General features: G+C 42.2%; 2 protein-coding genes across 3 annotated transcripts in view; one reads left to right on the top strand and one right to left on the bottom strand.

Moving 5' to 3' along the window:
* vgll4b (vestigial-like family member 4b) overlaps window positions 1–25,055 on the top strand; it is a 34,941-nt gene extending 9,886 nt beyond the window's left edge. The window contains exons 1-5 of one of the 2 annotated variants that reach the window (XM_072381898.1): window positions 5,540–5,947; window positions 11,088–11,313; window positions 18,873–19,128; window positions 19,603–19,720; window positions 20,215–25,055. In XM_072381898.1, the coding sequence (XP_072237999.1) occupies window positions 5,866–5,947; window positions 11,088–11,313; window positions 18,873–19,128; window positions 19,603–19,720; window positions 20,215–20,471 (939 nt within the window). In that variant the 5' untranslated portion in view covers window positions 5,540–5,865 and the 3' untranslated portion in view covers window positions 20,472–25,055. Of the gene's footprint in view, window positions 1–5,539; window positions 5,948–11,087; window positions 11,314–18,872; window positions 19,129–19,602; window positions 19,721–20,214 lie in introns of those variants that run through there. The other variant, XM_072381899.1, reaches the window with a different exon arrangement.
* The window catches only part of atg7 (ATG7 autophagy related 7 homolog (S. cerevisiae)), a 73,535-nt gene continuing 71,520 nt past the window's right edge, over window positions 24,376–26,390 (bottom strand). Inside the window, exon 19 of the mRNA XM_072381897.1 lies at window positions 24,376–26,367. Coding sequence (XP_072237998.1) covers window positions 26,335–26,367 — 33 coding nt within the window. The 3' untranslated portion in view covers window positions 24,376–26,334. The remainder of the gene's footprint in view (window positions 26,368–26,390) is intronic.

Raw genomic sequence — 26,390 nt, 5'->3', positions numbered from 1 at the left:
TGAAAAAAATCAGAATAATCTCAACATGTTGAATTGCCATCCACTTAGTGTGTTGAGAAAGATCTGCATACAAGATGTGAGATAGTTTGTTCAGATGGTAAAAGTAAAGCAGGGCAGATGGCTGTTAAGCAGGAATAGGTCACGGATGACTTGGATGTCTCAGGTGTGAGAGAACACTTTGCACTGGACGTAGCAGGCTTATCCTGATTGTGTACAGATCGTGTGTCACAACTGAGATAGCACCATGGTTGTTGACAGTTGTTGACGGCTTCAGCTCCTCTGGGCAAGCTTTACACAAGGTTTAGGAGTGTGTTTATGGGAATTTTTTACCATTCTTCCCGAAGCGCATTTGTGAGTTCAGATACTGATGTTGGACGAGAAGGCCTGGCTCGGAGTTTCCACTCTAATTCATCCCAAAGGTTTTCTATCGGGTTGAGGTTAGGACTCTGTGCAGGCCAGTCAAGTTCTTCCACACCAAACTCGCTCATCCATGTCTTTACTTTGTGCACTGGTGCGCAATCATGTTGGAACAGGAAGGGGCCATCCCCAAACTGTTTCCACAAAGTTGGGAGCATGCAATTGTCCAAAATCTCTTGGTATGCTGAAGCATTCAGAGTTCCTTTCACTGGAACTAAGGGGCCAAGCCAAACTCCTGGAAAACAACAACCCACACCATAATCCCCCCTCCACCAAACTTTACACTTGGCACAATGCAGTCAGACAAGTACCGTTTTCCGACCTATACGGAATCTCCATGTCTTACGTGGCCTAACACTCATTGTGGCGGAAGAGCAGCTCCTGGCAGTTGCAACTGACTCTGCTTGAGTCAGCAACATCCAGCATTGAGTTAATCAGTAATAGTTAAAAAGCGGCTTATAAATGTGGACCAAACTCACAACAAAAGACAACAACAAAACAAGCAAAGTTAATTAGATTATTATTATTTAAATTAAATAAAGTAAAATATAGTCAAAAGAGAAAAATATGGAATAATAAAGTAATTTTCCTCACCTTGTACAATGGTCTTTCAGCCATACAGTGCCTTGTTGTTTTAGTCAATAACTGATGATGTAAAAGGCAAGTACAGACAGGAACAACAAAGATAAATAAATGGACTGGAAGAACACTAAGAACTGAAGGGAAATGTCTTGCAATTTGACTCTATTTATGGTTCAGACCAGTGTTAAAATCAGCTCATTAATATGAGCTAAATTAACCACGATTCCAGGTTAATTTAAAACCAGCTTTTTTTTTTCTATATTAATGTAGCCTGAGACGTAGATTTGTCTGTTTTGTGAAGGATCAGCATAATGACATTTAGCTGTACTCTCCAAATATTTATTTTATTTACACTAAAGGATGCAAAATGACTACATTTAAAAAAAAATAAAAAGTCTTCGTAACCATGTATGCGATTATATCCTGATCATCTCCTGCTGAACAGGGGGTGTTTTTACAGGTTAAGAAGCAGCAGTATTTCTAATGTTTGGTGATGGAGCAAAGCACAGAAAAGAGAGAGCTGCAGAGGAACAATCAGAGTTCTTTAGGTTGTATTGAGCCTGCTTCTTTTGTCTGCCATCAGGCCCTGAATGTGTCATATTCAGTAGTGAGAGTTTCAAACTGAATTTATCGCTCTTGTGTCTCAACAGGAAAACAATCTGCGCCTTGTTTTCTAAAAGTCCAGTGACATCATGGTTGAAGTTAAACACTCCCTTCACAAGCCAGTTTGGTAATAAACAGCCTTATTTGTAAATGACAAACACACATGGAGAACACAAAGGTGGGAAGTGGCAGAATCGCTTTGCTTCCACACAGTCACCTGTTGTCATTGTTTCGGTGTAGCAACGCGACACTTCCTCATCTTTGAGTGTGTGTCAAGGATCTGTTTGTTCAAACTCTAGCAGAAAACTGCGCTGGTGTTTGTTTCCTGCTGTCTTCTAACAAGCAATGATATTATAGGTGCTTAATCTGTGGTTCGCCAGCGTATTGTACACCACTGCAGGCTGACATACAGGTTTGTCAGGTGTTTGTAGATAGTACAAAGTGATCAGAGCGTTTACAGCTTCAGGGTTTACGGAGACGATGGAGTTAAGTAGCCAGCCTGATGCCAAAAGCTGAGGCAACAAATTTCAGAGAGGATAAACATCTTCGATCCATTATGTCACCATGTAAACAAAAGCTGGCGTGGTGGTATTTCAACAGAGGTGTTGTAAAGCAATTAAGGACATGACCTTTGATCTCTGCCAGCGGGAGACTTGTTCCTCCATCGGCCATCTGGGCCATATTTTACCTGGTTTTTAGGTGGAAAATCTTTTCCTTTGCTCGGCATCCTGTTCTCTTTCTGTCCATTTGCTTGTGTCACAGCACTGGAGCATATTAGTAAAGCATTGGGATGAATCACCACCTGGCCTTTGCAGTGTTGTGATCCAGACACACCCATTCCCTTGAGAGGCCCAGACCTGTTCAGAGGCACTGGATGATGAGGCAGCACCGCATCCTGATAGATTATGTAAATAAATTGGCAGGCAGGAAGTATAAGACATAGAAGCCAGAAGGAATGGTTGTGTACACACAAAACTAAATTTTAAAAAATTGGTTTACCGGTGAGCGCAGGGATGATCATCTTTGCCTGTGGCAAATCATTTAGAAGAGGCCTGATTCGGCTTACAAGCCTTTAAAATCACAGTGAGCTCTGAACGCCTCTGACTCAGACTCAGGACAGCAACCTGTGGAAACAGGGAGGAGAAATGCTTGTTTCCACAGTAGGTCAAGCTGTGTGTAACACCTCATTCTTGTGAAGAAAGAGGCGGAATTTTACCAGCTGCTTGTGTAACTATTAATCTCCTCGGTACACTTATTCATCTTACAACATGGCAGGCCAAGAACAAAGACGCTGTGTTACAGAGTTTGTTTGCTTTCGAAGCAAATTCTCTGTCATGCTTTTGAAATAACTGCAGGACAGATGTGCATGTTAAAGTGAATCCAGCAGTGGCAGGAAAATGAACCCTGCGGTGGCAGCATTTCATGTAATGATCACATTCCCCGATTGCTTCTATTGTCACAAATGTATTGTAGAAGTGTCATTTAAATTGAGGATCGATGTTAAAATGGCATAGGGTATGATACGGCATGTTTAACCGAGCAGAAAGCTGTAGTCATCCTTTCTGTCTCGTCTGATTCATTAGATTTGAAACTTGAAAGACTTTACAATGGTAAGACAGAGTGTGGGACATAAATTCAAGGCTCAGTTTGTGCAAATGGGCAGACAAAACACTCAATGTTATGTTTTTGTGATGAGGTTTTTCACTGTGAGTCGAAGCTTCATTCAGCTTCCTCAGTAGCACGTCGTCATGGACACAGTTTTACCGTTTTCGATTATTGACATAGTTCATGTTGAGAGAATCGGTTGATCTTCATTTTCAGTTGTAACAAATTTAAGTTTCCAATCTCTAAAGAACAATTTAATTGCATGTATTAGATTCATTTTCAAAACTGAGGACGGCACGGTCGATCAGAAGCACCAAGACAGCAAGAATGATCTGAGATCTCTGGTCAGCTGGTGTGCACCAAAATGCACCAACTGTGGCCTTTGTGGGACACAAGGAGGCACTTATCTATGACTGTCTGAGAGTCAGTTTGCAGAGATGCAGCGAGTCCGTGCTGCCTATCTCTCCCCTTGATTTAGAGTAGCGCAGTATTTACTGGAAAGTTGTGACACTGAACAATCTCTAACTTCCAGTTTGTAGTCACACGTGAGTGCACAATAGAGTACAATCTGGGTGGCAGACAACAAAAGTTCAGCTCCAGGCCCCACACTTTTTTTCAGGTGCCCTGCTAACCTGCAGCACCAGCTGTCGTAGTAGCAGTCAAAGTGAATGGACTCTGACTGAACTCTGTTCTTTTTGTGTGTGAAAATAGAAGCAACGGTCATCCAGTTAAACAACGACCTGAACTTGCCTGCATTGGAGGGGGAGCCCAATAGGGAGGAGGGAAGAGGCCTTTGTGTGCATGTGCAATGGGAGGTGTGTGTGTGTCTGTGTGTGAAAGGAGTGTTTGTGAAACAGGGTGGAATTTGTGCATGATTATGTTGATATGGATGTAAGAGAGAGTGTTGTGAGACACGAAGTGAAGTGTTTTGGTCTTCTTTTTCACAATTAGCTTATTTAACCCAGATTTCACCGGTGTTTGAAGAGTTTGGGAGACCCATTTTTAAGTGAGATTGAGACTGAGGTCAATTTATTCTGTTTCAGTGACTCCTCTGTTTCTGTTCACTGTATTCTCTCTTTGTTTTCACCCAACGTGTTGCTTTCATTTATTCATTTATTTTTTCTTATAGCCGTCTTAACATGGCAGGAAATCACAGCAAAGGCAAAACACTAGGTAGGCGAGATCTTCATATTTCATTATAATCAGAAAATTCTGTACATTTTCTTTTCACATTGTGACAACATCTTGTAAATTAGCAGTGACGTCTCACATGCAACAAGTGTGGTTTTGCTTGGGCTCTTATTTCCCATATTTGTGTGTATCTGTCAAAAATGCACATCTGTGTGTAAAACATATAAACCAGCTCCACACTCAGTCCAATTACCCAAAATGAGGTTGCTCTCCACTCTTCCACACTATGTATATGTTTTGACACTCATTGTCACATTATTTCAATAATTCATGAACAGGTTTTTATTTATATTTGCCCCCTTTCTTAACGACAGAAACACCGGTAAATCCCATTTTAGGCGCCAGGAGGCAGGAGAGCGCCAATCTGAAAGTAATGGGAAGCCACTCGGTCACCGATGGCTCATTTTAAAACCAACACAGTGAAGTTTTCTTCCCTCCATTTACGCAACAGTCGCTGCCAATTTCCAAGCATTTCACGCAGTGCTCACAACATATAACCAACTGAATATATTCTATTTAAATTTTCCCATTGCTTCGCCATTTTTGTGTACCTTTAAGGGAGGCAAAAGAGTACAATTTAAGTCGCTCAAATTATATAATTATATCAAATTAAAGCACCCCCCCCCCTCTATCTACAGTTTATATCCCCTTCTGTCATGTCTATCTGATGTTACCGCATTATTCCCCCACAGATAAGTTTATAATGACTTCCCATTCTCCCTTTATAGCTTTTATGTTTTCTCTTTAATGTTGTCACGATAAACCTTTAGGCACTCAGACAAACTGTGCTAAAGTTACAGCGATCTCAAATTGTATTCGTTTCCTCTGTTATCACTTTACCATTGCTGGGGGGGGGGCATTTGTGCGTGTCGGTTGTACCTCTACAATATTTGGCATGTTTCACATCCTCTGGCAAAACACTGCAGTACGAGGATGCGAGAAGCGTCGTGACCGCATTGTATCACCTCTAAAGAATTAATATTGTGGTGCTACAACTTTTAGGGGCCTGTCCTCTTCCCCTGCTCTCTGAAAGCGTTTTGTAGAGGCTGATCTTGTGCGTTAAACATCCTTGTTATTTGAGGCGCTCCAGGGATTTAGCGAGCATGCCCAGTGCGCTCCTCTCAGAAACAGTGGAAACCACTGGTGCAGCATTGTTGGAGTCATACCAAGCATAGCCTGCGTGTCAGTGCAGTCGACTTACAGCTGGCTGTGAGGAGAACTGTTGCTACTCTTTTGTTTTTTCTTTTTTGTTGTTGCTCTCTTATCTCCTCTCTGCATTTACTCATATTTGAAAAAAGTGTCGCGAACTCTTCAAACAACTGCGAGACCACTTTTCCGCGGTGGTTACTCTTTTTACGGGGTTTCTAGAAAACCAAAGTTGGAGGCTGGGCCTTTGGCTTTTTGACCGTCGCTTGAGAGGAGAAAAAAAAAGCTGGTCTTTTTGTTTTTTAAATGAAAGCTCGATAAATGCTACTTACGAAGATGGACCTGTTGAACTACCAGTACCTGGACAAAATGAACAACAACATCGGCATTCTCTGCTACGAAGGTAAACGACGCTGGCTGTTTGTGGGCGTTATTACGGTTGTTTTTGAAACTTCCAGAGTTACGCCGCTAATTCCGTTGACGACGGAGTTGGTCGAAGTTTTCGCTCAAGTTAACATTCTTTCGCTAAATGGCTTTTACTTTTCACAAGCACAGTCACATAAAGTTGCCTTTTCTTATGTATATACCCGCTGTTCGAATTTAAACACGACGTATGAGTGTCGACATAAATAGTTTTTTTTTTTGCTCTCGGCCGACGTGTGTCACGTAGCAACGGTGTTAGCGGTAGAGTTATCTTACGTCTGTTAGCCCGTTTTTCTGAAAGCCACAATAATCTTTTATTCATCTGCCTTATCTACTTTGTGTTATTGGCTGCTGCTTTTGGGGAAAGTTCAGAGACCGAAGGCTGAAATAAGAGTGCGTAAGCTGTAAATGAATTTAAGATGTCTACTGACTGTATAGCTCAGTGTATTACTAGTAGTTTCACGGCTGTTCTGGCGCTCTGTGACTGTAAATCTCGTCTGAGTTGTTTGTCTTTGCGGTTCCATTTTCTCACTGATTCAATTTGAGATGTACTTTTTGGCTGTTCTTGTGTTTGTTGACATGTTCTACTTCTTCTACAAGCTGCTGAAAGTGTTTTCTTTTTTGCTTTTTCTGTTGGTGGTGGAATCTACAAATGAAGTGACATTAGCAGAAATCAAAGCAGGAGTCTTCCATGATTTTTTGCAAAGTTTCTGACTCTAGCTCCCTTCCTCTGCTCTGCTGGTAGTGTTCACATGTCAGGCGTTGTCACATCTATCCTGTCTTGGGGCTATGTTTTGCAAGCTCTTCCCCTGCCTCGTCCCTGGCCTCTACTGCAGTATGCAAGATCACATCCAGCTATGAAAAAGCACTTCCTTGAAGCATTGTTCAATTTTTCAGATTTGGCATGAGCATCAACTAATGGTACCTATTGCAACAGAGGAACTGTGACCACACAAGTAGGCCAAGGTGGTTTCCGAGAACTACTCTTGTTCTAATTGTCAATTAGATCATCTGAATACAGTTGGCAATGGCAGTTACAGCGGCAGTTGTACAGATTCAGACTGCTCAGGCTTTTGCTGTTTGCTATGTATTATCTTTATTGCTATTGTGTTACAGTTTGCAGCTCTTTCATTTAGCTTTTATCAACTTTTATCACTATTAAAGCTGTCTGACAGGAAACTATTTTGCAGAGGCAAATAATGAATACAGAAAGAAGAAGAATAGAAGAAATGTTTTTTTTTCTTGTGTTTTCCCTGTTCCCAAAGCAAACTGCAGGTGAGATTTTTGCAATTCGACATATGATCTGCCATTTACCTGAGGTTGATGTCAGTCGAATTGGGGGTTGTGTGTGTCACCATGAAGCTCCATCTTCCTCAGGTTTCTTCCTGTCTGTCTCTGCGAGGAGTGATATTTTTATACTCGAGGATCTAGTGGGTGTCACTTTTGACGAGATGAAATTGAATCAAATTGTTCGTATCTGTCTCTGGAAGCACAGGTCTTTCCATTTATTTTTGTCATTTTCTATTGTGAGTCTTGCGTTTAGCCTGACTGAACTAAAATGTGACTCCATAGTGTACCTTATGATAAGTAAACAAAGATAAAAGAACAGGGCGAAAGAGCTTAGCAGCAAAAAGAAGGAAAGAAAAGCCCCTCGAGTTCAAACATGTTGAGCCAAGAAAGGATTTGGAAGAGCTTTGCGATACAGTGGGTGTCCTGACTTGTTATTATAGGCTTGAGCGCACCAACTCACATACATTTCCTGGCAAACACAGATGCGTGCTCATACTCATACTGGTACACTGTCCTCAGGTCGGTTCTGAAGCCATCGCGATGTTGTCACTGTTGACACTGGAAGGCAAGTGCAAGCGTGACTCTGGGCTCTCACACGTGTTCCCTCTGAGAGAGGCTTGGTTCCTTGAAATATTGAAAAACGTTTGCTGTTTAAATGCATCATGTTATAAATGAAAGCAGTGCACAGCCGTATGCTGTGAAATAAACGCACTCATGTAATGATTAAGGAGTTTCGATACTTTACACTATTTTGCATTCCCCATTTGATTATATATTTTTTCTTTTATAGTTTAGTATAAATCTTGAAGTTCATCTAGTTCATATCATGTTAACAAATAAAATTAGCCTCATGTTTGTATTTTATTATATATTGCATGCTTGGCATTGTTCCAGGTTTCTGTCAGGTTAAGGAAAGGCCTTAAGTTTCTCAACGTTTCTATCCTATTATTTGTATCCCTTAACTCATCTAAATTCTTAGTAGAAAAAGTACAGCAGCTCTTTGATGGATGGATGAGTCAGACTTTCAATTTGATGGCGAGTGATCCATTTTTCCGACCCTGATCCTTGATGACAGATTTGAGTCCCTTGCAGGCAGTTTTATATCACACTGTGAGGTAGTAAAAACCAAAAGGAGGGTTGGACTGACAGCATGTCGTCCTGCTGAGGTAAAGCAGTGGGCAGGGAATCTTGTATCTTTTCTTATGAGCTCTCTTGGGGTTGGTCTATCTATACGTAACACATTCTGTTCAAATTATGCTCAGTTTCCTTTGCCAACTTGAGGCTTCCATCCCATTTAACTTAACATAATTTCTGAATGTTGCATTGGTTGTATTTCTTTTCAGGGGAGGATATTTGGTCAGTAGTGGGAAATTTTCGCCGATCAGCCTGAATGGCAGAAAACGAACTCCACGATTCCCTACTAATCTTTCATCACTTTGTCCTTCTTTCTTTCATTGTTTACCTGATCACATTTGTTTCTCTCTGTAAAGCTGCCATCGGTTGTAAGCCTGGCAGCGATGGGTGCAGGGGAATGCTGACCTTCTCTTTTTGCTGCTGAGCAGGAAAAAACAAACCGGTTTGAAACCCACCTCAAAGCCATGTACCTCTGTCAACTTCTCTCCTTTTTTGCCTGTCTGTCTTGCTTTTTTTTCACACTGTCTGAGATCAAACCAGTCCAATTTGGAGTTTAAAAGTTCAACTCATGCACACATGAACTTCTGTGGAAGAACTTCTATCTTTGTCCTTTTGAATGTTCCAAAGTTTAAGAAAGAAAAAAGATGAGATGATAAAGGCAACCCAGAGGACAGTTGGAGTTACCGAGAAAATCAGCCAAAAATAACCACTTTGCTGTTTTACAAAGAAAGAAGACTCATCTTTTTTTTTTTTTAAGTATCCGAACGGGAGAGAGAGAGAGTGAGGGGGGGTGGGAAAAGAGACGGAAATGGAAAGAGAGAGGGTTTCACCCCAGTTTGTAATCCAATCTCATCCTGATTTAGAGCTGTTTGAAGTTCTATCAAGAGAAATAAGCTTTGATCATGTTGGCCAAATGAACCGAGAGAGCAGGGTTTGGGGGGGAGTGGAGTTTTAATTTCATACTGCCCTCTTTCCACTGATTGTCTGCAGTTTATTGAAAGAAAAACATCTTATATGAGAGGATTCTTTCTTTTCTGAACAAATATATGGAGAAACTGTAGAAGTCATTATGTCTCATGTGTAGAGTATAAGGTGCTGCTACTTTATTGTGTAGTAGAGCCTTTTTTTTTCCTAACAGATATGTTTGACTACCTTCTCTTTCCTTGTCCCCATCAGTCCTTTGATTTGAAAGTAAATTGAAGAAAATTGCACAATTGTTTTGCTCCTTTGTAGCTCGTGTCATCGTGTCCCTTTGCCTCTCTTCCGGCGTTTTGTTTTGCCTGCTACTGGGCACATGTTAACGTCCGTCATATCTTTACCACCAAAGAAGCACCATCATTCACCCAGCTGTCAGTTTATTTCGTAAATCTAATGAAGAAATCAGCTCAGCGGTTATTCTTGAATCTGCCTTACAGGCGTATTTAATTTGAAACGTGTCAGGTTGCATCATCTTTTTCTTTCTGCCGTCAACAAAAAGTGAACTTGATAACCTTTATGCGTGTAGAATGCATCACAGTGTTGCTGCGTTGCTTTTAGATCAGTGCACTTCATTGGTGAATGAGCATCGGTGGTTCTCAGGTTCAGTTTGGAGTGGTCAGTGCTTCGCTGTTTCGGTCAAACGTCCTTCTGGCCTGCAGGGGAAACACTTACAGGTTTCCTCTCTGATAAGCTTTTGTGTGTCCTGAATCCCGGTCGGACAGTGTGGTGTCACAGTCTTCCTTCTTTATTGCCATCCCTCTGCCCTGCCAAAAACAATGATGTCACCCTTGTTGCCATGGTCACAGCAGGGCAAGCTGGAACATGCCAGAGAGAGAGAGAGGAGGAGGAGCTGCTGCTGTATTTCTGAGGCCATGCACAAACTAAATATAAATCATTGAGTTGTGGAGGGATAAGACATTTTATTACACTGTTTTTTTTCAGTGTATATATGCTTTAAAGCACAATTTTAGGGGGGATAATAAAGTGTTAGTAGCTAATTTGTATTGTAGTATATGAGGATCTGTGGAGAAAACTAGATTGCGAGGGAAATTTAGTTCAGGCTTTAAGTTTCATTTGGGAAAAGTCAGACGGATACAGACACGAGGCCGTGGAAGCAGTGGAAAGTCCCCGTTTGGAGACCGAGCCAGCGGTAGTTTTCCTGATTCTCTTTTGCTTGTACTCCCACTCACTGACAACTCTGTAGGCCCTCTGTACCAGGATAAGACTGCAGAGAGAGAAATGGTTCACACTACACATACACGAATGCGGAATCCATCCACAGCTATTTCTCTCAAAACATTCCTGACCAGATACTCCTGCTAATGCCAGAGGTTTATGCCTCACTCAGCAAACTGCATAAGTCAACAAAATCCAAAGTTTGAGCTGAAACACAGCCTGGACAAAAAAAAACACTGTCATGAAGTAGTTTTTTGCGGTCACCTTGTTTTAAAGAGGCAATATAACTGGTACCTACTACTTGAAAGTACTGTAATTGTGATCAATTACAATAATTTACATTTACTTCATGGTACGGTTGGAGCTGTTACTTTGTGAGTTGTCAGCAACTCCGCATGAAGTTGCCAAAATTACAGTCAAGGTAGAACTCACCTGATCTCTGACTCACACTTTTTTTTTTTTAACTTTTTAACGTCTCATGCTCTGGAATAGAGATTCAGTATCTAACCACTGTCCATTTCTCTGCTGTCTTCCCTTTTCAGGTGAAGCAGCTTTGAGAGGAGACCCCAGACTCCAGTCCCTGTCTCTATCGTCATCTTCCTCCTCTTCTTCGTCATCTTCCTCCTCGTCTTCTTCCATCTCCAGCCACAGGACGGGACCCCCTCCAATCAGCCCCACCAAGAGGAAGCTGAGCGGGGACCAGGGTGACAGCGACATGGACGACAACGAGCATGTGGCAAAGATGAGTCGACTGTTTGCCACACAGCTGTGAGTAGACCCTGAAATACAGTTAATTTTTAGTCTTTCGTTCCGTAATATACTTGTGACAAGCTGCCACAAAAGTTTTTATCACTGAATCTCTTTTTCTCTTTCTCACACACTCTATAACGGTCTCACTACCTAAAAGCTACTTATACTGTCCGTATTTACAAAACTCTCAGTCTCTTTTTCTTTTTTTTTTTTTCGCCTGTGCAAGCAAATGTTTCTGTTGGCTATGTGCGAGCTGCACAGGGAGATTTTTCTCAGAAGTCCCGGTTTGAACCGCGGGGTGCTGTGCCAGGTTTGGCTGTCTCTACAGCATTACACACCTCATATAGCTGCAGATCTCTGGAGGCTTGGAAACAGGAACTCCACAACAGAAAAATGACTCAAAGCCTTCCCACATTCCCGCTTCCAGGAGATTCCAGAGAATCTGGAGCGCTGGTTGGTGGCGAAGGAGCAGCGGAGTCAGCCAGTCACGGGATGCCAGCCATTGCTATTTATTGCAGATAGGCATGGAGGTGTTAGGTAGAGCTGTGAAGCTTCTTAAGCACTCCACTTTTAACCGGTACATCCAGAAGAACAAATTTCAAGTAATGGGACACAGCAAATGAAAGTTTAATTAAGAAGTGTCTGATTGCTAAGTTTTTATTGAGCTAAACATGTACAAATGTGCTGAATGTGTGTGTGTGTGTGTGTGTGAATCATTCATGCACACTGACACAAAGCACATTTGTGCATGTTGAAATAAAGTTGCCCAAGCTAATAGTTGTCAAACACTTCTTCCATCTTTAGATTTTTGATTTAGCAGAAAAAACTTGCAGCTGTAGTCAGCTTGTATTTATATGAGCAGCACTGGATTTAAAGTCGGATAACTTGTACCGTATGATTCACCTCTCAGAAAATGATGTTAATTTGCTGTTCAAGATGCTAAAATGAGCTGTAGGTGTTTACTCGCTTGTGTGATACAGCAGCCGTGCTTTGGGTTAGAGGAAGAAACGTGGGACTTTTGAATTGAGGTGTTCCAGTGGCGTAAAGGGAAGGGGGTCGTTCCTTCATCTTGTGACCATCCGGGCTCACATAACAAAGGATTAGCTTGTGCGTCTTGACATTTGTGCAGAGTCATTTTGTTTTCTGTTATGGATGTGTCAGCAGTGGGAGCATTAACACGACACTCCACAGTGAAACCAGCTTCCCCTTGGTGTATTATTCTGTTGTCTGAACCCGTTTTCACTGTGTGAGTAATTATAGATGGACTTTGTGGTCGACCTCTGCATGCATTCATGACCAAATGCTCCCACTTGTGCATCACGAGTTGAATTTCATTTAATTTTTTCAAGTCGGTGTGCCAAAGTACAAAAGAACGTATTGTTGCATCGGCTTTCATTTTGTCCTGCAGCTCCTTCTACCATTTGGTTTAATCAGAAAAAGGTTTGCTAAAAATAAAACCGATGCAAATGGCCGGGATGTCTCAGGCTTTTCAAGCTGCTCACTGTGGCATGATCATTTCCTATAATCCCCTTATTTAATCTTCATTTCAACTCTAACCTTGAAGTCTTTTGACTCTTGGCGCTGTGGGTTATTCTCCACCCAACCAAAGAAAATTACCAGTTGACTTGGTGCAACTTGGAGGCAAATTTAGGGATTTCTAGTTCACAAAGACATAGTTTTATCCTGGAGACCTAGTTCCCTCAGAGTCACCCTTGATGTCTCTTTTTCTTTTTTCCTTAGTCATTTAATTTGAGCTTTCTCCGAGGGCATTCTTTCCCCGGTGAAGGTAACTTCTGAGCGACTTGTTGAAACCTGCTGTAAGAGTCCGCCTCTGAAATGTTTCCCAGTTTTAACTGTCCTGCGAGCCTTGACAGCAGTGATATGCCGTCAAGTGGAGAATGATGGGCAATCTTAAGTTAAGCTAAAAATATCCTTGTAAAAACAACCCCCATTGAAACAATGTGGGTCTGCTTTTTTTTAATTTAATTAATTTTTTTATTATTCAAATGCATTTCTGTTTCATTCAACTTCTGTAGGTTGAGTGATGTGACTGATGTGATGTGAATGAGCCCCCCCCCCCCCCCCCCCCCCTCCCATTTACACACAGACATACCCCATTTACAAATTTACATTTGCTCATTTCTCTGCAAATGGCAAGGCTGGAAATAAAAACAAATGAGAAAAAAAAACCCACACTGAAACCCACAGATTAGATATCCAGAGATGTCAATCTGTCCGCACGAGCAGCTGGATTTCGCTGGCTGCGTGTGTGCAGCTTGTTTTTTGTTTGCGCCGACGGCTCAGCCCGATGTTAACTTTAGCTGCACCTACAGAAGCTTTTGTGTTCATTCTTCTCGAGTCTAAAAACTTTTTAGCAGTTTTTCCTCAAATGGGAGTTTCCTTTGTGCAGATTATATTGCATTTTTGTGTGTTTTGTGTGTGTGTGTAAGCTATTTTCTGTGAGCGTTGACACCTGATACCTCAAATTCAGGGCGGGGCCACAAAGGTGGATGTTCAGGTTTCCTTTGTTGTCCAACCTCGACAAGCCAAAATTGAAGGGAGTCGCTTGTCTTGGTGAAGGAGAGAAGAAAATTCTCTTTTACTCGAGCTTTTAATGTTGCACGATTAAAAGGTGTTAAAATGTTTGGTAAACTAAGAGACTTTGTGTTGTGGCTGTAGATATCATGTTTTTCAGCAGTGTTAAAAGCACATTTCTTCATTTTTTTTTTCTACAACTCATTCCAGAGAAGAAAAAGTGGATAAAAATGATGCCAGTCCTAGTGGCTGGCTGGTAATGTGGATTTGATCTCTGTCTGTGTTGAGTCTGCATCTGTTTCTGCAGGTATGCACATGTGTCGTGTCTGCTGTCCGTACATGCATGTGTGCTTTCCCATCTGTGATCATTTGTATGTGTGCTTCTGTGTGTTTTTTGTGGAGTGAGGTCAGGCAGCAGGGACTACTTTCTCATTTTCTCTGAGGAGTAGGAGGAGTCTTGAACAAAGAAGCCTTATCCTGTCCACTGGAGCCTGCGGGCTGGAAGCTTGCTGCAGCCTGTTTGCCTGCCTGCCCGCCACTCTACCCGCCAGTATAAAAACTCCTCAGCTGTTTCATTCCTCTTCAAACGTACGAGCCAGAGATGTTGTTTGGATTCTGAAAAGTGTTTCAGCAGCAAACACGTTACATTGAACACGGAAGGTACTGCTTTAGTTGATTTCAGGTAAAGGTAAACTTGGCAGTTGTTGAATTGATTTACGTTTCTGGCAAAGTACTATGAAGCTACTCTTTAAATTCAGCAAAAAAAGAAGACATCACAGCATAGTCAGACTGATTACTCCCAAGAACTGACTAAATGACTAAAGATTACACTGAAAAAAACTGCAGACGGTGCAGACTTACAGCAGTGTGCAGCCTGGTTTACTTTTGTGTTACACTGTTGCATTAGTGTAGAAGTTTGCTCCATATATACTTTACAGAGGCTTTATGTAGGATACAGAAACCGCAGCTGTGTTTCACTGGGAACTCCATCACTAAGTTGTTCTCATGGAAGTTTCTCCAGAGGCCAAATGGGGAGAAAATAAGCGAGGGGAGAGTCAGTGAGTACGTATGTGTGTCCAGGGCTGGGGAAGTCATTGTTCCGCTCTTGTTTTACATGGGACCATTTATGTAACCAGCATGTGAAGAAAGGAGCAAGACTTTTTCTTTCTGTATGTGTGATTCTGTGCGATCACACTGTTTTCTCGGCCTTCTTGTGGTTGTTCCCATATCCGATCTACCCCGGCTTTGATAACAAAACATTTTCCTTTCCCTGCAGTCAGTTAATTGGAGGAAAAAATTGTCCGAATTCTGTCAGTGTTTCACAAAGATTCAACACGGCTCCCGTCAAGTTTTTTTTTCTTTGCTTTGCGTGTCTCTGTGACGATGAGTAATTTGACAGATTGTTTCGATCACATTCATAGACTATAGAGGACATCTGTTCAGGTGAATTTCCTGTGGGTTTTGATTATTTTGTCCAAAAGGATGTAAATGTTGTGACCATCCTGTGCTGCTCAGACCAGCTTCTAAAGCCAGGACTCAGCAGAGTAAACTGTGTTGAGATGTTTGTATACTTTATATACATAGCATGGATAAACCCTGTGGTCCTCTCTCTGTGTGTGTGTGTGTATATATATATATATATATATATATATATATTGTGGTTTTCTGTAGACCTTGCAGAGTTTGGTTCTGGTTGTAACCTGTGGTCTAGCCTTCATCCTCCTCCTGTTTTTTCTTCTTCTTCTTCTTCTTCTTCTTCTTGGTCTGCTCCTTTCCAGGCCTTGATTCTTTCCAGATGTTTCCTGTGTGTATCTCTCTCTTTTCCTTCTTATTCCTTTTGTGAACTCATTTTCTGAAAGGAGTACGATATGAACCTGCGCCGAACCAGATATTTGCAGGGAGGATTTCTCTGAAGGCTTCAGAGCACAATTGTGAGAAAAAGTGTAGCATATTTATAGCTCCCATGCCTTTGCAGCAATGTGAAATATGGGTAACCGGCACATTTTTAACAGTAATATGTTTATTAGTTTTCCATGATCAAAAACGGAAGTAAAACAGTGACCCCCCCTACCCTTTTAAGTCATTCAGATGATCACAATCTGAAACTTGAGGTTAACTTGAAGACAGGGTGTCATTTATACTGGTTACTGAAAAGGCTGTACTTAATGACAGATGTGAGTAGTTTAATATTGTTCAAGAAATATCACCATATCATTTATGTATCGAGGGTTTAGACTCTGGGTTTTAAATGAAGGGATCTTACAGTAAGTCCCCACCGCAGTGACTACCACTAATGCCAGGCTTCACATAACCCAGACTCTTGTAAAATGGAATCAAACAGATATCTGCTTTGGTTTTATTGTGCCAAGGAGTTCATTCTTACACTCAGTCAGAGAGTTTATGGAAGAGGCACAACTTACGGGACAGTCAGTCTTAGCTCTGCTTTGTCGGGCCATAAGAGTGATCTGTCCCTGTAGCATCTTTTTTTTCTTCTTCTTCTTCTGCCACATGGTCACTGCAGTGTCTTTAGTTTTAAAACCATTTTCAAAGGCTGTTTCCTCTTCTCTAGTCCCAGACCTGCTAGCCCTCTCCGTTTTGGCTCAAACCCTTGATACCTCCCCCGTGCCGATGCGTCATGCGTAGACCTCACCAGCCGCCCTTTACGTCCTCTCCCTCTCTCCCCAGCTGCGACCCTAACGATAATTGAGTGGTGAGCAAAGCGAGACAAAGACAAAGAGACGAGGTGGGTTTTGAAAGCCTGATTCCCGACATGAAATGTGGTTTGGTGGGTAATCAGATGAGGGGAAGGTGGGGGTGGCGGTTGATTGGACAGCTACACTATTCTTTGGAGGGATTTCTCGACCCCATTCACTGGCTCCTTTTGACAGCCCCTCTTGTATGAGGATGTGGGCATGCCTGCTCTTTGGCAGTGATGAAAGTTTGGAACTTACACAGCCTCACTGAGGACCCAGCTGGTGGCAGGGGATGAGAGATCTCTGCTAGCTGCCTCTTCACTTAGGGATTAGTTATCATTTCAAGTAATATAAAGTTATACAGCAAAACTTTTGTTTGCTGCGTTGTTTTTTACACACATGTATATGTTGTCGAAATAAACCTTATTCACTCCGACATTATTATGACCTGATTTCTAAGTGATCGACTCCATTAGTCGTTTATTTTTATTTAAACGAAACTCAGAATTGATGCCACTAAGGGTAAACCTGTTGAGCTGTGGGCCAGGGTTTATGTAAGTGCTGCCAAGTCTTTCCCTCTGTTAACCCTCAGGAAGTTTTCTGCAGTGAGAAAAATAAGGGGGGACAAAAAGACTGGGGGGGGGGGTCTCTGCTGTTGTAAGCTCTCGGCACAAATGCAGGAAACTACCGACCTCACTCTTTCATAAACTAAAGGCCCGGACCATTCACATGCAGCTCCCCTTTCCCCACCTCTTCCTCTCTTGTGTTTTCTGTGTTATTTGGGGAGGACGGTTCTGTGGACTCCAGATGCATAAGCCAGCAGTCAGGTTGCCTGGTCACATGGATCTACAACTGTTCGTCTGAACTTGTTGTTTTCGCATCCAAACAAACCTTAAAGGGTACCTGCTGCTTTTCCCCGCTACCGAGTCTGTTCTCAGTTAAGCTTCACTTGTGTGAGGATGTGAAGCGGTTGTTCTGTTCTAACCATTATAGAAGTGTAGTGTATTAACATGTGATTTTAACAGATCTTTTCCCCAGTCAGGATTTCAGTTGTGTATGTGTGTTGTTGTTTTTTTTTTTTTAAATCTACGATCAGATGATTATGTGCAGGTGTTTGCAGAGCTGGAGATTAGAAAAAGAAATGGAGGCAGGTACAGTGCGTGTTGCTCCCTGAAAGTGGGCCTCAGTTTGCCAGAGGGGCGCAGAGCAAAGTGGACACGCATGCACACGGACAGAAACAAAGAACCCAGACCACATATGACGCATTCACTAAATTAATCACTACTTGTTAAACTGCAAGCAAGTCTGCGCAGCATCAGGCACAAACTGTGTGTATCAAACTTCTCACAGTCATTATCATCAGAGCTGGAAAAGAGCCCAAATCTGTGTTGTGTTTAACTGTTGGTACTTTAATCCCTTATCATTATCTCTGCTTCGCCTGTGATTAGAAGAATATGACCTCATAGTTTGAATAGAATGGCAGGATTTCATATTACATATGTTCAGAAGAGGAATATGAACAGTAGCTTAATAGATTTAATCGAATGTTGACAGGGAACTTCTCAGCCTGCGTTTATGCTGTTTTAGCCCCGCAGGATTTTCAGAGTTTTCATTTGACAGCAGTAAGTGCAGCTGGCGGCAGGCTCACTACAGAGATAAAGTTGATTTTTCTGTACTGAGGAAACCGCTTTAAAGCTTTGAACTTGGGGTCCATTTGTCCCCATGTGTAAAGATAAGTTTGGAATCCATCCATGTCGGATAAATTTAGGAGAGTGTTCCCCTCGCCTTGCTAGCACAGTGTGTGTGTGTGTGTGTGTGTGTGTGTGTGTGTGTGTGTGTGTGTGTGTGTGTGTGAGAGAAAGACAGAGCCAGTGTTTGTACTCAGTGGCCTTATCAAACCTTACAGCAATCTGAGAAGCAGTGTGTGTGTGTGTGTGTGTCAGTATTAATAGCATTTCCTGGTCCTTCAGTGATACAAAGCCCCATTTAAAATTTCCAGTTTTTTCCTGTCCATTTCTCCCTGAAATTATTCTCTCTCCATCTGTCTCTCTGAGCCATTTCTTAGCTACTGATGTATCAATTGGTCTCTTCACTGCTCAGCTTTTATTCTCCTTGTCAGTTCTTGCTTCTTCACTCGCCATCGTGTTTTCTTTTGAACGCACGCGTCCCACATCATGCTGAGTCTTTATTGACACTGGATGAAGTGACATGTCTTCAGAAAGAGTTTGAAGCACCAGACCTCTCGTAAAAGCTCATGTGCTTATATAACTAATGCGTTGTGAAATGTGAAAAGAATAAAGTGCAGAGGTTCAAACTTTTTTTTTTCTTCTTGTTTTTGCGGCTTCTCAGGAAACCTAACGGAGACTATCGCAACTCCCCCATCGCCAAGGACTGTAGCCGGAGCCCCAGCGAGCGTGTGATGGTGCCCAGTGCTTTGGGAGTCCACAGCAACCACCTGTATAGCCACACCCATCACCTGGCCAGCTTAGCCAGCATGGACCAGCCTCTGGCTCTAACCAAAAACAGCATGGTGGAGACGGCACGCAGTAACACAGCGGCTTTGGCCACACTGCCACACACAGTCGGCGCAGTGGAACGCCAGCAGGTAACATCCAGATAACACATTTATCTCAAATTTTCGAGTGAAATCTTAACTCTTCCCTTCATGATGTGACTTTTTGTTCAGTTCATGGTAGATAGAAGTGGGTTTTTTTTTGTTTTTTTATATGCATTTAGCAGACGCTTTTAACCAAAGCGACTTACAGGTGGGCAGATAGGGTAAGGGGGTCTTGCCTAAGGACCCTTACTGGAGATAGTACCTTTCATGCAGGGGATTTGAACTCAGATCTCCCACATGAAAGGTGACAATCATACCACTATCCAGAAATGTTCCATTTGGCATGTTAGTATAAATGTTTTCAAATCCTGGTGGTTACTGGATAGGTCTCCTGCGAACCTCTCTTTACTCTGACATCTTTACATGAATAGTGCCTGATCTCTGATTGTTCACTCTTCTCGGAGCTGTCTGCTTTTATCCGCTGAACTGCGTTTCAACACAATCTTTGCCATCTCGTTTCAGAATCGCCCTTCAGTGATCACTTGTGCCCCAGCTAACAATCGAAACTGCAACCTGTCTCGCTGTCCAGTCTCCCACAACGGCTGCTCCAACCTTACGAACAACTACAGGAGAATCAACAGTGAGTCACACAAGCAGTTCTGCAGCAGAGGACGTGCCGTTCATATTCTCCACTTTCTGTTTATAGCGCAGCGGTTGTTATGAAACCTCGACATTCTGGATTTACAATCCTGTCTGTTATCTCTACTTTAAAAGTCACTTCAGACTTAGCCAAACACATGCCTGTTTTATTTGTTCTCTCTGTATGTGTCATGTTTTCTGTGGGTTGATACATTTCTATTAGCTTTTTTTTACGATCCCAGTGAAATCTCAATGATCTCATTGAGGTTACCAGTGAAATTTAAAATGGTGATTTAATATTAGGGGGTGAAAAAAATGCTATGAAAAGTTAAGTAGATCTTTCCAGTGATCTTAAATGCACATAACCAGTATTCAAACTGACGTTAGGCTATAAATTACCCACAGTGAGAAAAAAGTGAGGGAAAAAAAGGGGCGGGGCGTTTCTGTTTTCTTTATCAATATAGCAACTAAAAATGCTCTTCTCTCTCAATTTAGCCAACACAGCCTGCGATCCTGTGATCGAAGAACATTTCCGTCGCAGCCTCGGAAAGAACTACAAGGAACCCGAGCCCACCGCCACCAACTCTGTGTCCATCACAGGCTCAGTGGACGACCACTTTGCCAAGGCGCTAGGCGAAACCTGGCACCAGATCAAAAACAAGGGGAGTCCCTCATCCTCCGGCAGCAGCCCAAACTCCTCTCCTGACAGTCACATGGTCAATCACAACCACTCTCCTTCTGTCGTCTCCTGAAGGGGGAGGACACCCCCCCCCCACACCCCCACCCCTGTTTCTCTGCTCAGCCAATCATCCCGGCTCCAACATCCATGCCTCTGCCACTTTGGTCTGTCACCAGCATCCCAGAGGGAATGCCTGCCTGCTGGTCTGCTAAAAACAGCCAAAACCCCGAAGCCTGCTTTCTCACTGTGCACTCCTAGAGGATCTATCAAGCAATAAAGACACGGTCACTTTCCCCCTCAGTCCTCCGGTAGGCGAATGCCAGACAATAATCAGTGCTGACTGATGATGAATCCACGTGAAACTCGACTGGAGCATCAGCTTGCTCCTTCCAGTCATTCATCCCTGCAAGTTGAGCTTGGAGCTGAGCAAGTGTCTGTAGTTATATGTACATAGACCGAGAGAGGACAGACGGTGTTTTAATTATTAACTTTCTTTGTTTGTTTGTTTCTTTAACAGTAGTTTTGTGTACTGATTCTGCATTATGAGATGTGTGGTGTTTGAACGAAAAGATAACCGAGAACAATCACAAACCACCTGAACGTGCTACCAAAGAAACCTCAGACACTGATGTTTATCAATGCCCACCTCCAAAACACAAAACAACAAAAAGCCATCTTGTAAACCCCCTCCACTCTCTCCCCCGTGTACGTGTCCTGGTTGTTTTGTTCATGTGTGCGTGTCCTCAGATCGACTCAGTCTGATTTGCACTACTGCTGAAGAAAGTAAAGGGTAGCATGTCGGCTTCATAATCTGCCGTTGAACACACTGAAGGTGATGGAGCTGATTTGGATGCAGTCAGTCATTATCTTTTGTGTTTGGACCTCCCATTAACTCCTGTTTAAAGTCCACCTGAGAATAACCCTAACCCCAGCTGAGGTACCCAATATTACCCTTGTTATTTATTGAAAGCATTTCTGAAAAATGGAACATGCACGCCGGTGAGTTTGGGCAGTAGACACATGCTTCATTTTACACGTTTGGCCAACTGCTAGAAGATTTAATATAATGAATATGATGGATGGGGAGTAATAGTGTCTAAAGTGTCTATATAGGTCAGTTTCTGATCTGAGATCTGTCCCCACCATCAGCACTCAGCCTAAAGGTCAGTCTGCTTGGATGGCTCTCTGTATCAAAGGCAGAGGTGTGAATAGATCAACTGTGGGATCAAAACATCACCATGGATACCACTTTAGACACATATATATATATAAAACAGGGGTACTAGTGAGGTAAATTAATGTTTAATCTGTACTTTAACATGTTAATGTGGTCTAAAACATCAAAGTCTGTGGCAGTGCAGAAAATTTGCAAAGACGGAAGTTCACTGCACTTAAAATTCATAAAGGGAAAAATCTTCTTTAGATTAAATGTGTCCTAACTTGTCGAAATACTTTGTTATAGTAAATGATGCCTCTGCTGCCCAGCCCTCCATTCAAGCGCCACTTTTAAGTTGAATCCAACTTTTTTTTCTTCTTTCTTTTTATTAAGCAGCGAGGATCAAACGAGCAATAGTACTTCCCGTGAAATTGTTACCTTTGAGCTCACGAGCAGCCAACTGTGGTGTTAAAGGACATCGCAGCCATAATGAGGATAGATTAGGGCTGAAAACGGGAGAGGATCAACCTGGAGTGTGTTAAAGGTTGGGCTTTGCTGAACAATGTGCTTTGATGTGTTTCACAGGTGTATCTGCTGACGGGGACGAGGGGATAGATGACGCCGCACGTCACTCTTTGTGGTTTAAAACAAAAAAAACTTGGGGTAGAGAAGATTTTGCATATCTCTTTTAAAAAAAAAAAAACCCGCCTTTTGTTATCGTGAGGGGTGTTCTAATCACAATTGGCCAACACCCTGCTATCCTTCCCTCCCTTTCCTACACACTGTGGTTTGAACATTTTCTACAAGGTTTTAAAGGGTAAATTATGCTTTTACAGATGCATGTTTTTGTTTTGTTTTTAATAGCTGGTATCTATTAGTGTTTTTAGCATTTCAAACTTAACTACTATTAGCCTTTTCATTCAGACGCTAGTTGTTACTTCTTTTATTGTCAGTAACAGACATAGACAATATACACTCACTGCTGGGTCAGTTGTACTCCATATTATTATTGTTGTTGTTGTTGTTATTACAGTTTTGTGTTTTTGTTTTCCATTAATATCAGTATGGTAACAAACATCTATAGTGGGACAGCCTCCGGACAGGCTCTGTTTAATCTCTCAAAGCCACCTGAGCTCGGCGCCACGTTGCCTCAGCAGAGCGATGATCGTCCTGGTGCCGAGTCGGCTTTGGGGTGCGCGGCTCATTTTAGGCTTACGTAAGATGTTGATCCATCGGTGGTACAGGATGCTACAACCTTTCGGCGTGACTGAGCTGAGACACCAAGTCAACAAATTCGTCATTCGAGGGGTTTTTCCATCAGAAGCGTCCTGGGCCTGAAGCAGAGCGGCCTGTTTAGGTCCCACCTCTGTACCAGTGTTCAACCAACAGCACTTGGTGGACAGTCGTTGGAGAGTTTGTGATGATCACTGTCCAACATGTTGTTGACAGGCAATGGCATCTTAAATATCACCCTTATTGGGAGGAAATTACACAACAAAAAGAACAATTGGATGACTTAGCAGAGAGATGCTAGCAGGCTGAACCAAACACCTGGCTGATAATGATCTGAATTCATGGCGGGATCCGTTGACGTTTTTTTTCCTGACTTGGTGTCCAGACCTTTTTTTATTTTGTATTTCATTGCTTTTATTTTGTGAAGAACGATGCATTTTTTTTCTTCTGCAGTTCCGCTACACTGCGGCATTGTAAGGATATGAATTTTACTCAAGGTGGCATACATTCCTCCAGTAGGGAACTTAACACAGGCCTCAAATTCACCCAGTGTCTCTTATCGATAGACGGAGCCAATAAGTAGCCAGGGCTGCTTGTCCCGGAGTTCCCTCCCAGCTGTAGTTTGGTCACACTGTTCTGACAAACAAACAACCACGATGTCGTGCCATAACATTTTCAGGGACATTTAGACTCATGCTTGAGAGAACTGGGCTTGTAATAGCTGACAATGTAGAAGTGTGTCATTCTGTGTCGGACGTCACCGAGCTTAAGTCAACAGGTGATGAGGTTTAGATTTGTTTGCGTTGAGGCAGTTGCGTTCTCTTTTCCCTAAAATGTCCACACATTCCATCATTAGCTCTCAAAACAGATGTGACAGAACCAGGACCGATGGGGAGAAGTTTTCGGAGGAGTCCGATACTCCGAGCTTCATGAAAGAGTGAGAAGTCGACCATCTTCATGTGCTCACGGTGGCCAGCTTTGAGTGGTGTGGATGGCGAGTCTTCGCAGGCAGGTTGGGCTGCTGGGGGGGTGGGGGGGCAGAGCTTCAGGAGCTGTGCTTTTGTAAGCGCAAGTTGTGAGTCGTGAGGCGTCCGTTTAGGGTCTCGCAGCAATGCCCACCCCCCCCCCTCCGCACAGTTACCCTGCCCTGATTGATATCCAGCGTAGTTAGCGTCACACTAGGAAACGTGAGGGAAAGGTGCTCGGTGTCCAGAGGATTTTGTTTTCTATTATTATTTACGTTCTCATTATCATTTCACTACCACCTTGTAGGTAGGAGGCGCTCTCTATGCTTCGGCACACACTCCCTACACACTGTAGGAAAATCACTTAATAAAAATACTTTTTTATGATAGGTAACTATAAGACCATCATTACGCTGTGCGTAACGAATGTACAGAGAAAAAAATCGTAGGTATTTTTTGAGGAACAATTAATTTGTTAATGATATGTAGCTATTTAATTGTTGTTTTTTTTTTTGTTTTCCTGTCCTTCTATTGTAATCATTGCATTTTCTTTTTTTTTCTTTTTTTTTTTGTGAAAAAAGTTGATCTTTTTTGTCTGTAGAGTTTGTCTTGTTAGAGTAAAGGTTCAAGTGCAGGAACACAGGAAACGTATGAAACCACAACAAGCCACAGGTGTGTGTCGCTGACAATCGCTACTTCCATCGATCGCTCTCAGATCATTTGACTCGTGGCCGATCATGTGACTCCAGAGACATTTAAACAAATTTTAATCCTTCTAAGGGCCTCTCGAGCAATTTGCGCGTTTTGCAGAGACGGAACCAATTCAGTTGAGACATTTTTTTTCATTTTTTTTTATGACAAAACCAACATTCGTCGTGTGCTAGCGAGCAGGCACAATGTCCACTCTGTATGTAAGAAGAAATCTCGTTGTGCAGATGAGAACCGAGCAATATGTAAACCCATCAGTCCAGTTTTGGGCATTTGTTGAACTGATCTAAGAAGTAAATGAGCTCGGAAATGTTAACCGTGAATCTGCTGCCAGTTTCCATCTGTAATCACACTGAATATTGAGCAGATAAATCAAAGAGGGTTGGTCTTTACTCTGACTGCACCACATTTTCCAGTTCCTTTTTTGAAGTGGAAGTAGCATGTACTTAGTGGTAGTAGTACTCTGAACTGTAAGGAAGTTTCTATCGAGAAACAACAATTTGTGGCTCTGTGTCTCCTACTAAAAAGGTTTTGGCAGGCCACCTTTTTTGTACGTAAAGTAGCCTTGATGAACAATAAAGTGCTTTTAAACCACTGTTTGACTCTGTGTGTGTGTGTGTGTGTGTTGGGCCTCGGCCCTTCAACTGTTTCAAAGTGGTTGTGTGAAAGTTTGAAGTGCTTCAACGTGCAGTTTTTCTAGAGTTGCTGCTAAATCCAGCGAGAATGTGGAAGGGTGTGGAGTGCACACACAAACTACACTTTCAAACTTCTCAAAAGATCTTTGATGTTAACGAATGACAAAGAGATACTTTATTCCAGTTTTTGGTTAAGTTCTTACAGAGAAAAGGTGGCAGAGCAAAAACACCAGTCGTGAATAACAGAATCCGTGGCTTAATTTAAAATCCAGAGGAAAAAAAAAAAAGAAGATGGATTCGTGTTTTTTTTTTTTTTTTGCATGATATGCATCTTTACTGTTACTATGGCTTTGCTTTGAAACTCAGTCCGAAGCGAATCTTATCCTCTTTGTTTCTGCTGCGTTTGATTCTCTTTCGTAAATACCCCTGGCATTGAGGAAATTTGAAAGCCATTACATGGAAAACATCAGAGACACGGGACACTACAAAGTAAGAAAGAGGAAAAAAAAAAAAGAAGAAGAAGAAAAACTACACCAACAGCTACATGCATCAACATGAACCACCCAGACCTACAGTTACTCCGCTGGCTCTCCTTCATTAGGTTTCAGGTTGTCTGCAGTGGACTGTATGTCATTAAACTGTACAGTAACATCTGTGCACAGGTTCCCTCGCAGGAATTCTTCTAAAGCTGGTTTTAGTATCAGGTGCAGTGTATATATCACAGTCTCTAGTAAACAGAACGGAAGATGGATGGATTTGCTGAGTGGTCAGCTGTGTTTTTGTACTTTAACAGTTTACCTGCAGCTCTTTCCCAAACTGAATGAGCAAGCAGATGTCAGAATCTTGCCAAACAATTCTCCAGTAAACCCATTACATGTGCTGATTGAGGCATTAAAACTGCGATCGTTTAGTGAAGCGTTTTGTTTTTTTTTTTTTACACACAAAAAGCTTTCGTCATCCAAACGCTGATGGAGCTTCCGTAAATAAAAGAGTGACTGATTACACATGAACAGGTGATAAGGATAAGAGTAATTCCTCCTTAAATACAAGAGCTGTATAAACATAATATCACCTGTTAAGAAGCTCTGTTCCTGATGTTGTTTCTTACTGCTCAGTGCTGATGGTCCATCCATAAATGTGTTTAATACAGAGTTTATTGTTTGTAAATGTGAAATTCGTATAAGAAGGGAAAATGTAGAGTATAGAGTGGAGTCCTTTACGTCCGGCTGCTCCTGGTCTTCATATGCTCTCGTCATCGCTCATATCCCAAATCTGATGAGGAAAAAGACAAGATG

The sequence above is a fragment of the Leuresthes tenuis genome, unplaced genomic scaffold, assembly GCF_036924035.1.
Source record: "Leuresthes tenuis unplaced genomic scaffold, fLeuTen1.0.hap1 SCAF_3, whole genome shotgun sequence".
Classification (NCBI taxonomy): domain Eukaryota; kingdom Metazoa; phylum Chordata; class Actinopteri; order Atheriniformes; family Atherinopsidae; genus Leuresthes; species Leuresthes tenuis.
The sequence above is the reverse complement of the archived record's forward strand: the minus strand, read 5'-3'. Positions and strand labels throughout refer to the sequence as shown.